This window comes from Rhinolophus ferrumequinum, chromosome 16 (genome assembly GCF_004115265.2).
Source record: "Rhinolophus ferrumequinum isolate MPI-CBG mRhiFer1 chromosome 16, mRhiFer1_v1.p, whole genome shotgun sequence".
Classification (NCBI taxonomy): Eukaryota; Metazoa; Chordata; class Mammalia; order Chiroptera; family Rhinolophidae; genus Rhinolophus; species Rhinolophus ferrumequinum.
Genome location: NC_046299.1, coordinates 46960081 through 46972710, shown reverse-complemented (window position 1 = coordinate 46972710; position 12630 = coordinate 46960081). Strand labels below are relative to the sequence as shown.

The 12630-nt window shown below is 34.4% G+C and overlaps 1 protein-coding gene across 7 annotated transcripts in view; it reads left to right on the top strand.

The window, feature by feature from the left end:
* The window catches only part of RUFY2 (RUN and FYVE domain containing 2), a 37323-nt gene extending 24780 nt beyond the window's left edge, over positions 1-12543 (top strand). For 5 of the 7 annotated variants that reach the window (XM_033130878.1, XM_033130875.1, XM_033130874.1 and 2 more), the window contains exons 14-17: positions 1084-1213; positions 1504-1598; positions 6009-6057; positions 10165-12543. In XM_033130878.1, the coding sequence (XP_032986769.1) occupies positions 1084-1213; positions 1504-1598; positions 6009-6057; positions 10165-10449 (559 nt within the window). In that variant the 3' untranslated portion in view covers positions 10450-12543. Of the gene's footprint in view, positions 1-1083; positions 1214-1503; positions 1599-6008; positions 6058-10164 lie in introns of those variants that run through there. The other 2 variants (XM_033130876.1, XR_004425327.1) reach the window with 2 other exon arrangements.
* Positions 12544-12630: the final 87 nt, after the last annotated feature.

The following is a 12630-nucleotide window of genomic DNA, read 5'->3' as shown; positions in this document are numbered from 1 at the left end:
CTTTATTGTTTGTTTGCATATTTTTGATTATTAGTGATAGCATGAATGTCTTTATTTTGTGACTTGCCAGTTCATATCTATTTTTCCCCTCTGGGGTGTTCAGCTTTTTAATATTTATTTGTAAGAGCTCTTTGTGTATTTACTCTGGGTCTTTCACATACAGTGAAAATATTTTATAATTTTTAAACTTTGTTCATAGTGGTTATTTTTTCATTTACAAATTTAAAATTTTTATATAGTTATGTTTTCCCCTTTTTTCCTTTATAATTTCTGCTTTTGGTGGTCAACATGTGTTTTGACAATATATTTATAATTAAAAACAAAATTTTCCTTTGCTTTTTCACTGATTTTCTGGTTCTGGATGATCAGGCCACTCGGCAAGGCACTCTATACATTGGTTACTTCAGTTTTCCTCCGTATTCCTTCTAATTTTGTAGTGAAATAGTATCTGTCAACAATTTATAAATTTTGTTTTGAGGTATTTCTTTTCTCCAACTTGAATTATAAAATCTAAAATGTATTTCACTAGAAAATAATATAGCTGTTAATGGAAATGCTAACTTTAAGAGGACACAAAAGTGTTACCAAAAATATTAAAATAATGTGATGTTCTCAGTATTATGATATATTGCAATTAAAGTGTAAAGTATTAGAAACTATAGCATTATTAGTACCTGCCTCAGCTGTTATACCTACTTATGAGCAATAATTATCAAAATGATTTTTTTGGTCATCCTCTCCATGTTTCCTTTCCCAAGACGTATCCAGTTTTAATAGTATAATGTGCCTCTCTGGGTATTTTCTATGCTTATACAGCATTTACATGTACAGAATTAATAAATTACATAAATTATTGTTTAGCAAGTAGTTTTTATGGTTGGCAAATAAACTGATAACTTTGAGATTAGAAAACCCTGTGCTGCTGAACTTGTTTACCAAAAAAAAATCTGTGAAAGAAAATATCTGAAGAAATGAATTATAAAGGCAAAAGTCGTCAACCAAATAGATACTCTTATTAAAGAATACAAACAACTGTCATGTGAGAAATAGCTCTGAGCTTCTGTTTATTGTTTGTCATTCAAGGGTACAACTGGAAACTGATTTGAAGATTGAGAAGGAATGGAGGCAGACTTTGCAGGAAGATCTTCAAAAGGAGAAAGATTCCTTATCTCATCTTAGAAATGAGACCCAACAGATCATTAGTCTTAAAAAAGTAAATGGTGGTAAAACTTTTAAAACTACATTTTGATGAAAGTTCTGTAAAAAGGAAAATCACAATTTACATTTATACCAAGGAAATAGAATATACTGGTCATCTTTAAAAATACCAGTAAGGAGATTAAATGAATGGAAAATAGTTGATAGAGCAGCTATGAAAGAGCTTTGGACAGTTCTGTTTTTCATAAAATGCTGAAGGATTTCTATTCCTAATTAATGGTACGTATACAATGTGAAGTTTCTTGTCTCTTTTAAATTGCATTTTCTGTTTTTTATGTTTTGAAGGAGTTCCTTAACCTCCAGGATGAAAATCAGCAGTTGAAAAAAATATATCATGAACAGGAGCAAGCTCTTCAAGAACTTGGCAACAAACTTAGCGAGTAATTTCTTTTTTTTCTTTCAACTAAGCAGTCATTGACTTTTATAAAGGAATGAGTGTGCCAAACCAAATAGGCAGAAAAGTTTACATACAGAAAAGAAAGATACGAACTATTAAAAACAAAACCAAACAAAAACTTTAAAAATTAACAAATAAGACTGTAGGTTTGAGAGATTTTGTTAAAAGTTACGTTATTTTATTGGATCTTAACTCTAAACTTTTTCTGGAGATGAAAGCTAAGACTTATTTAATTTCTTCAAATCAAAGAATTCTGAATTTCATTTAATATATTTTTCTCGGAACAACGGAAGCCAAATTTTCACAATATCTGGAGATAGCTTTGTCAGTCTTTTGAGAAGGAGCCAACATTATGAGATGGGAATGGTGTTTTATCTCATCATGAGTAGGGTATTAACTTCACACAGTGTGGTTAGTTCTATTGCAATGAAGAGTTATTGGGTTCCTATAAAGACAACAAGAAATGGTGTTCTTTCTCACATTTCCCTCCTGTTTCATGCGGTCTGTTTTGCTAAAGATGGGATTCCATTAAGAAATCTTGAGTCCAATTTCCAAGGGCATAGGAAAGAGTAGTTCTCTAAAACCACAAAAGGAAACATCTATATTTATTTGTGTTCTGTTTGTATTTGCATTTTGTTTCCTATTATACTGCTTGTTCATATCCTTTGCACATTGTTTGGTTGGATTGCTCATTATTTTCTTATGGGATCTTTGTAAATTAATTGTTGTACACAGTGTATATCTTTTTTCCACCATTTTGTCATTTGTCGTTTTACTTCATTTATGATACTCTATGTTTTTTCCTTGCTAATGTTTGAATTTTATGGTGCAGTTTTATTATAGTTTTCCTTTACTGCTTCTGAGACCAATATTCCCTAAGACATGAGTAGGGCCAATTGTGAGTCAGAACATATTTTATTCTTTCTCAACTCTAGTTCTCTTCCGCAGTGATAAGAATTTAATCAGAGCTTAAGAAAGGACCAATGGGCCTATAAGTTTTCCTTGACTGTACCAGTGTATCTGCTGAAACACTTTTCTTCGTCATCCTCCTACTCCTATGATTGTATGTTATAAGATTGAACCTAAGTAAAAACAAATTCCTTCCTAATACACAGGATAATGAATGTCTTTAAAAATTTTTGACGATGAGGGCCTGAAGTTGGGTCAATACATTTTTTGGGGGGGGAAAAAAATTTGGAGGCAGGTTGATACTTTTTAACCTTTGCTCCTAATTTACCATTATTGGCTTCAGGCTTTATATAGACCATTTGGGTATTGTTTAAAGTGAGGAGTGAGAAGGGGAAAGTCATACAGAATAATACAAAATGTTTAATTTTGTAAAAAAGGGAAAAATTAGTATTTCCGAAAGAATAGTTTTTAAACTTACCATTTAAGATCTGCATTTTCAAGATATGACTAAATTTAAAAATTAGTATTCATTAATGTCACTCACAATATCCCTCTACTGTTTACCAGCCGTGTGACTTAGGGTCATTTATTTAACCTCTTTAAGCCCGTTGCTCTATTTGTAGATTGGAGAATTATAAAATCACCAGAATTCTTTTTCTAATTAACAGAGGAGAAGTGTGTGAAAGCACCTAGCACAGTACCTTTCCTCAAAGCAACTGAAATATCAGTTTTCTTGTCTGTAACATGAGCAGATTGGATCTGAAAATTACTCTGTGAAAAATACTTTTAATAATGAAATATTTAGTCTTGGTTTCTTATTGAAGGATTCTTATAAAGAGAGAATTTTTGGTAGATTTAGAATGGCTTTAAATGTTATTCTTCTAAATAAATTATGGTTGAGGTAGACTAATTTAGGATTAAAAAAATGAAAATAACCTAGAACTATTATATTTGAAGAAAACATGGAAGGTATGAAATATTAGGATAAAATATTTAAGGAAGAGAATCTAGAGTAATGAATGTATCTATGTTATGACTGACAGTTTAAAATACACAAAGGATGATAACCAGCTCTTCCCATGTCCTCATCAAGGCTTAAATTTCAACAAGAAGAATTTTCAGTTTAGAAGTATTAACCAGGACTCTTCCAAACATAGTATTTTGTAAATGCTATTCTTTCCATATAAAGAAACTTCTATAGTTTTTTCCCCCCCTCAAAAGCAGGGGTTTTAGGATTATCAGAGGCTTGTTATATTTTATGGATGTTTTCCTAGAGGGCCATAATTGGTTGTATCACATTTATATTATCACATTTTATTTTGACCCTACTCTACATTGATTTCATGTCATGGTCAAATATTTTCACACACTTAAACACATGTTCCTAAATAAAAGCTAATTAAAAGGAGTAATGTGGACATGTGTTTCCTCCCTGTCTATGACAAGGAGAAGGTGCTCTTGTACATTGTGTTTGTTGGAACTATAACTGATAACCCATTCCTTTTTTTTTTTTTTTTAAGGATTTTATTGGGGAAGGGGAACAGGACTTTATTGGGGAACAGTGTGTACTTCCAGGCCTTTTTTCCAAGTCAAGTTGTTGTCCTTTCAGTCTTAGTTGTGGAGGGCGCAGTTCAGCTCCAGGTCCAGTTGCTGTTGCTAGTTGCAGGGGGCGCAGCCCACCATCCCTTGTGGAAGTTGAACCGGCAACCTTGTGGTTGAGAGGATGCGCTCCAATGAACTGAGCCATCTGGGAGCTCAGCGGCAGCTCAGCTCAAGGTGCTGTGTTCAATCTTAGTTGCAGGGGGCGCTGCCCACCATCCCTTGTGAGACTCAAGGAATCGAACTAGCAACCTTGTGGTTGAGAGCCTGTGCTCCAACCAACTGAGCCATCCGGGAGCTCAGCGGCAGCTCAGCTCAAGGTGCTGTGTTCAATCTTAGTTCCACGGAGCGGAGCCCACCATCCGTTGCGGGACTTGAGGAGTTGAACCAGCAACCTTGTGGTTGAGAGCCCACTGGCCCATGTGGGAATCAAACCGGCAGCTTTTGAAGTTAGGAGCATGGAGCTCTAACCTCCTGAGCCTCTGGGCCGGCCCTCCCCTTTCTTTAGGATACTTTACCAATTTGTATTAGAGGGGCAAGTGTTTTAGAGTCCATATTTGTGAATAAAGATATTTTAACCAGAAATATATTAACACCAGTAAATTTTCATAGAGTATTTCTGTAGTGAATGTTATTAAACTACTTTCATTCCATATTCTGTTTTTATATACAGCACTGTTATTGTTTTGGCCATTATTCCCATCAGCATCAATTTTGCTTTGGCACATTTTGTACACGTGAATTCAGACAAAAAAATTTGATTATTCTATGTAATTTTACATTGATTATTCTCAATATAAGAGTCAGTATGAGCCAGATAAAAGACTAACACTTTCATTTTATATCTTGGAACAAAGAGCATTTGTAGGGTGAAGCAAGTTCCTAATGTTCCGCTTCATTAGCAGAGACTTTAGTGTTTCATGGATCTTTTGATCAGTAATTGCATTTCTAAATTGTTGCTCTAAGAAAAAATAATACAAATGTTTTGGTCATTCCAATTTTAATGAATAATTTTTGTGGCAAGTAATTTGAAACAAGTTGAAAGTTCAGCAGTAGATAATTATATAAACCACTTTATATTCTTTTTCATGGTATACTTGTAACCATTTAATATAATTGGCAGATACTAAGAAGCTCAGCCTTTTCAGGATATATTGTTAAGTATAAAGAACTCCTTATGGAAAACTGTCAATAATGATTCCACTTAAAATACACACTCATTGACATGTAGAGATTATCATCTCTGGGTAGTGGGATCACAGGTAAATAATGCTATTTATAATCTGTATGTTCATTAATATGTATTTTTAAAAGTGAAACAGTATTACAGCTATAGCTTCCTGAATTTTTCCTTTTGCATCTCCTAGACAAATAGTGTACATAATGGATAGTATGTAGACTTTGGGGTCACACAGACCAGGGCTTGAATCCTGGCTTCCCCAGTTACACCTCTGTGACCTGTTACAAGTGATTAAACCTCATCAGGCCTCACTTTCTTCGTCTTTAAGATAGGTTTTTTTTGAAGATTAAATGAGATTATGCATGCAAAGATCATAGCATAATTTCTGGCAGACCATAAGCCAACAATAAATGGTAACTATTATTAATATTGTCATAACCACATGAAAATGCCAATATTCTTTCCTTAAAAATGCAATTTTTTTAATTTAAAAATTACATTTTTTGCTTTCATTTCGAAAATATAGGACAATATAAAATATAATCCCACTAGCCAAAGAAGATTATTAGAATCATGTGGTATATATACCGTTTTATAGCCTGTGAAAAAGCAGTACCTTCTTAATGAATGTTCTGTACCTTTCTACTACATGTTCTGTATTTAAATATGTGTACTGAAATTTGGATCTATTTGTAATTTTTTTAGATCAAAACTTAAAATAGAAGATATAAAAGAAGCCAACAAAGCATTGCAGGTGAGTAGAAAGTTTTCCTTAAGATATATGTGAAAGAAAGTCTTCAATAGAAGGTAAAGCCCTGCATAAATCTAAGGTATTATGATTGAATCCCAGGATTTATAGAGGTAGAAACACTGAATGGGGAGCCTCAGTGATGGGGATCCAGCTCTTTTCTGTACCTTTAGAATCACATTATTAATCTTCAAGTTGGAAATGACTTTGGAAACAATTTTGTCTACCTTCTACACAGTGTGGCATGATAGAGTGTAATTGCCTTTGAATTTGAGAATCCTTGAGTTCCTGGGCCAGTCTCTTACTAATTTTGACCTTGGGCAAGTCACATATCCTCATAGAGTCTGTTTCCTCTTCTGAAATGGACTTACGATTTTGCAGAGTTGCTTTGAATATTGGGTAGGTTAATATAGGTGAAAGTGGTTGGTACAGTATATGGTTCTGAATGTGTCTGGATGCAAGAATCCCTTCTATAACATAGGCAAAAATACAGTCTCTGTGTGAGTACTTCAGTGACAGATGGCTTCCTCCTGCACAAGCTACCCTTTTTGTTTTTTATCAAAGTGCTGAATGAAAATAATTTATAGTCTAATAGTGCTAGAAAGACTGAAATAATGGCATGTCTCTTGTTCTTCACCCCCTTATACCTTATCCACCCCAGTTCCTGCCTCCTCAAGGGAACTACTTTTAATTTTTTTAGTTGTTTCTTCAGGCGTTTATCCATTTCTAAATGATAAGTAGTATATACTCTTTGCTCTTAATTTATTTAAGACCAATCTATTTTAGAGCCATCTATTATTGCCTGGTTAATATGGTGGATGAAGAGTTTTGCTGATTTTCACCCTGGTCTTCTCTTCCCCGTCCTCCCAGTATAATTAAGTACAAGTTTTTGTGGAATTCATTTACTCTGTATTGTTCATTATGACTATTTCAATATTGTTCTTTGCTGGGCCAAGTAGTGTACTGGGATTATATTTTCTTTCTTGAACTACTTTTTATTTCCTCTGGAGTTAATTGCCTGTTTTTTTGTGTGTTTTTTTTGTTGGTTAGTTGTATTTGAACATCAGTGTTTTCTTATACCTCTATAAAATGTTTCTTGATAAACGTTTTTCACATGGTAAAATGAATGAGGTAATTGGGTAATTCTCTCTTTGTTCCTTGGAATCCTTGGATTTCTGTGTTCTCCTCTACTCCTGTCTGGTCTGGTCACCCATCCTTACATTTCCCTTTGCTGGCCATTCTTTGAATTCCCTTTACCCTTCTCATGTGTTAGAGCTCCTGTTACCTGAAGCCCATAACTTCTTTCTTGGTTTACGCTCTTGTTTTAGTCAACGCACCCTTCCTGGAAAGTGGTGAAGATTTTAAGAATTTGCATATCTGCATATGCCTTTATTTTGCTCTCAATTTTAAGGAGATGGGTAGGGATGTTTGCTCAACTGTCATTGAACTCTGAAAAGTTTTTTATTGTTAAATATATCATGTACAAGCGAGACATACAGTAAACTTAAAAATACTGACATATTCTGCTTTAGCTTATAATGAATAGAACATATGTGGTCCCTGAGTACATTCTTCTCCAGATAGTAACAATCCTCTATTTTGTGTTATTTTTTTTTAAAAATACAGTTTTATCATTCATGTCTGCCTTTAACAAAATATTATCTAGATTTCCACATTTTCACATGTATGAAAATAACATGTGACTTGCTTTCCTTTTTTGTCCTTACTGTTGACCCGTTGTTGGGCCTGTGACAGCTGTTTACACGTTCTGCATTTTATCTGGTTGCTTGTTCATCTTAAACTTCTGTCAGGCCCTTATTACCTGTAAAGTGGAAGTTAAATCTAAAGGTTTATGCAACCTTCAGGTGCAACCTTCTGTGGGGCTTTATTTCTACTACCGTATTTTTAATATTCAGCAAGTTCTTATTTGCTCAGTTTTACTTTTTAACATAGCATCCTGTTATTTTAGCTGAGAATATATAGTATACCCTCTCTAAATGTTTGCAGCTACAGGAGTTGTCTCTGGGGCAGTTGAGTTTCTCTAGAAAAGGATCCTCTAATGTCCTGTCTGGTGGGGTGTAACTCAGGTGGCTGACAGGAATTAGGCAGAGAAGAACAGCTATTTATAGAGCAATAGCTTGCAGTCCTGGCTTTGCCTATACTCAGCTGCACTTCCTTGAGGAAGCAACTTCAGCTCTCTGGACCTCACACTTTCTTATCCACAAAATGAGAGCTGTAGGTATTGATCCCTGAGGTCCCTTCCAGCTGATACACTAGGCTCACCCTATAGTGTACAGCTTTCTCCTTGGGAGATGGGCAGGGTAAATTCAGTCAAATTAAAAAAAGTCTGGGGTGGCTGGTTAACTCAGTTGGTTAGAGTGTGATGCTCTTAAGAAGGTTGCAGGTTCGATTCCTGCATGAGCCACTGGAAGCTGTGCCCTCCACAACTAGACTGAAGACAACTACTGGACTTGGAGCTGATGGGTCCTGAAGTAAAACACTTAGATGAATAAAAGTTTAACAACAACAACAAAGTCTGGAAGGCCCAACCCTAATATCAGAAGGGGTACCTCTGAACCTAGTGGTTTGCTTGGAAATCTTCACATCAGGCTCTCCATCCTTACAGGCAAAGCTGGGTAGGAAGCAAAGCTGCTTCCGCTAGGTGGCTTTGGGACATTTGGCAAGTGCCTTTTCTTTTTATGGTGTTCATCAAGTTGGGTTGGATTATATTTTAAGGTCCCATATCTTGCTTTAAAAATAAAATTCCATGATTCAAGTTATCTTATTCTTTGCTAGTGTTTGATATAAACTATTTTTTAAGCCTTCCCTTTTTATAATACTGTGCTCTAAGGAACCTTAGACTGCCTCATGCGCAGTAACCCAACACCGTTTGTCTTACTTCTGCTCTACAATAGGCGTTATTAAAACAAAAGTACCTGAAATTAACCTTGTGATTTTTGTCTGGGAATGTTTAAATGTTTTATTGTCTTAAAAGTCAGAAGTCTTTTAAGAAAACTCAGGTTTGTTGGGAACGTATCTGTGGGATTTTTTTGCTTGGAGATAATGGTCCCTGTGCCTCAGAGGTACCTTACAGATGGCACTTGTTCCACCTCCCGCACTGGATAATGTTTATACTTGGTACTTAGGAAGCAGCAGCAATGTAGCTTAGGCCAAGCTGTTTTTAAAAGGAATGAGATGGGCTTAATCATAAGTGCTGAGGGCTCTTCCTTCACTTGGGTCTTTTCATTATAAAACTGGCACCATATGACAGAGTTGCTTTCTTAAGGAAAATGCTCTTTCCAGCCAAGATACTTGGTTGGTTAAGAATGGGTCAAGTTAACTCCCACCTGTTTAAGATTACTTACGTTCATTTCTTTTTTTTATTAAAGTTTATTGGGGTGACGTTAGTCAAGTTACATAGATTTCAGCTGTACAATTCTGTAATACATCATCTATATCTCACATTGTGTTCACCACCCAGTCAGTTCTTTCCATCACGATATATTTGACGTTCATTTTCTACTGAGCTATTAGACCTGTGAGTTACAGAACTTGAGGGGATAGCCATGTAAAAGTGAATTTAAGGTGAAGTCTTACTTAAAATAATAATGAACCCTAACATCTGATTTACAAATTCGCTTCAAATTTTAGGGAATTACTATATATGTAAGATATACATAATGCCAAACTCAAATGCATTTCGGTGAATTTATCCTTAAACATTGTCGGACTAGGTAATCTTGAAGGTTCTTAAAAGAAAATTCCCATCAGTAATAGATTATTTTTTAAAAACATTTTGCCATGGAAATGTTCAAGCATACAATTGGAGAGAAAAACAAACCATTACCCAGTTTCAATATTGATCAATATATGGCCATCTTGTTTTACTTATATTCAACCTGTATTTCTTCTTACCAATTATTTTGAAGCAAATTCCACATTTATATAATCTACAACTCTTTCAGTATTTATCTTTCAAAGAAAAAAAGACTCATTTTTGATTCTTCATCTATATATATTCCTGTAAAATGTTCTTGGTTGAAATTGTTTTCACATGTAATTTTTTGTGTTACCAATTTGAACATCAATATCTACACTTTTCCTTCCTACTAGGGACTGGTTTGGCTGAAAGACAAAGAAGCAACACACTGTAAGCTTTGTGAAAAGGAATTCTCACTCTCTAAGAGAAAGGTAAGGGAAGTAGGAAGTGAGTCCAAAAGTTTTAGTGCAAATATGGCTTCTAATATTGTTCATCAAGTTTTTTCTGATTTTTCCAAAAATAGCACCACTGTAGAAACTGTGGGGAAATTTTCTGTAATGCTTGCTCTGACAACGAACTGCCTTTGCCTTCTTCACCAAAGCCAGTACGGGTTTGTGATTCCTGTCACGCATTGCTGATTCAGAGATGCTCATCTAACTTGCCCTAAGACTCAAGAACTAAATCCTTACTGTATGCCAGTACCTATGTTGAATGTTATGTATGAACATGTACACAACATATTCAGACAGCCCTTCTTAAGCAGCTTTCAGATAGTATTGGAAACAGTTTTACCTTCCACATATTCATGAGTTTAGAAGTTGTATAATTTGGTATTTCCTTTCCCATTGCTATTCAAAAAGCATTTAAGAGGGCATGCTTTAAAATTAACTTTAGCCTAATTCCTAATTCATGTAATAATCATGTAACTCTTAATGACAACGCAAGGCCACATAGCATAGCTAACACACGTTTGCCTTATTTGGTAATGGCCTTCTCAAACAGGGCTTCAGATTTATGCTCCTGATCGTTGTGTTGGTATTTTGTGGTGCCTGTAATTTTCCTAATGCACTTTAAAGCTTAATGGTTCTCAGAGAAAGACTGAAATTATGTAGAACTTTTAACAAGCATTAACATTCCAATTCAAGATTTTTCCATTAGCTTGGTAAGATTTCAAGCTATTTGCCATTTTTCTCCACCTTCCTTTGCCCATTTTGCATTAGAAAAAGCCAGTGTTTTGTAAAATTTACTTTCGGTCTTCCTCCTCTCTAAAAATCAATGTATTTGCTGATACCTTTCAGATACAGTAGATTAAAGAGGTATTCTTTTGCCTCAACTTTTTCCTTAGTTTGAAAGGAAAAACCAGCATCTTTTTACCTTAAGTTGCTATTTGCAGATCTTTCCAGCAACTTTTAAGCATTATATTATAGTGGTCTATTACTGCATAGGAGTAAAAAATTCAGCATATATTGAGCACCTCTAGGCCAGGGTCTTTAGAAGATATGGTCTCAGCCCTGCAATGAAACATACTTGAACCATTTCAAGCATGATTCAGTAAACACTAATCCTCTTATATTGCTTATAGCATTACCAAGAATTTAATCTCTAAAGTTACCCGTATATAAGTATATATAATTAATCACTTGAACAACATCACTACTTGAGACCGTAATTTTTCTTTTTTCTATTAGTTTGTAATTTCAGCCATGCACTTTAAGCCTGTGAACTTTTCAAAGAATGTCATATTAGGAATCTTACATTATTTTTAGGAACATTAGTGAATTTAATCATTGCCATTTCTTTACCTGTAGGGTGTTACTTTATTCTGCAGTGAAGTACATACTTCCATTAAAGTTTAAAATTATGTAATTTTCTAAATTGCCAAAGTATGAAACTAACATTTTACTTAAGACTTATTTTCTCCATAACTCAATTGGATGTCTTCAAAACAGATTTTTAGGTGGTCTTTCTTAAATGCTGGTAGAAATGTTATCAAGAGATACGAATTATATTCTTGAACTGTTTTGTATTGATGGAATGGATTAACATTTTTATGATTGCTGAAAATGAGAATAAGCAAAAATGAAAAATTTCAAATACTAGGTCTTTTTTATTACAGTGCTTACTACAACTTCCAAAATGTCATTTTTGCTTAAATTCCATTTCGCTTAAATTCTAGGACTGATTTTTTAGTCCCCCTTTAAATTCTTTGCTATTCAAAACTCACGTTATCACCACTGATTTGGACTTTTTGTAGGCAAGCTTTTATGACAGCAGTACAACGTGCTCCATTTAGTTTTGGCTTTTGAAAAAACCATGTATACTAATTTTGGATTTTGTTACAAAACCTTCAATTTGTATTTTGTGGTGGTAAACTTACACTTTTACTTTTCAAGTAAGATTTGCCCTCACAGATGTATTTATTTTATTAAACTTCACATACCATTGTCTCATCTAGCCAGTATTACCACAATAATGCTGTCATGGTGCCAAGGAATTGTGATTGTCATTCCACCCTGCAATGTTTTAAAATAAAATGTAAGTTTTATAAACCAAGTAAAAGATTTCAAAAATTAGCCTGCTTTACAAGGGCAACTTTCATTTTTAACGCTTTATATTTTTATTGCTTGAAGATTTTAATAGGGTACTCCTGAGCAAATAAAAGCACATAAAGGTAAGTGGTATGAGCCTAATATGTAAGGGAGTGGGTACAGGCATTAAGATGAATCATTGTTTCTGTTGATAGGCTACATTCAGGCTACCTTCTCTAACAGCAGAAACCATTCCTTAGGAGTCACTTTGTCTAATCTTCAATTAGACAC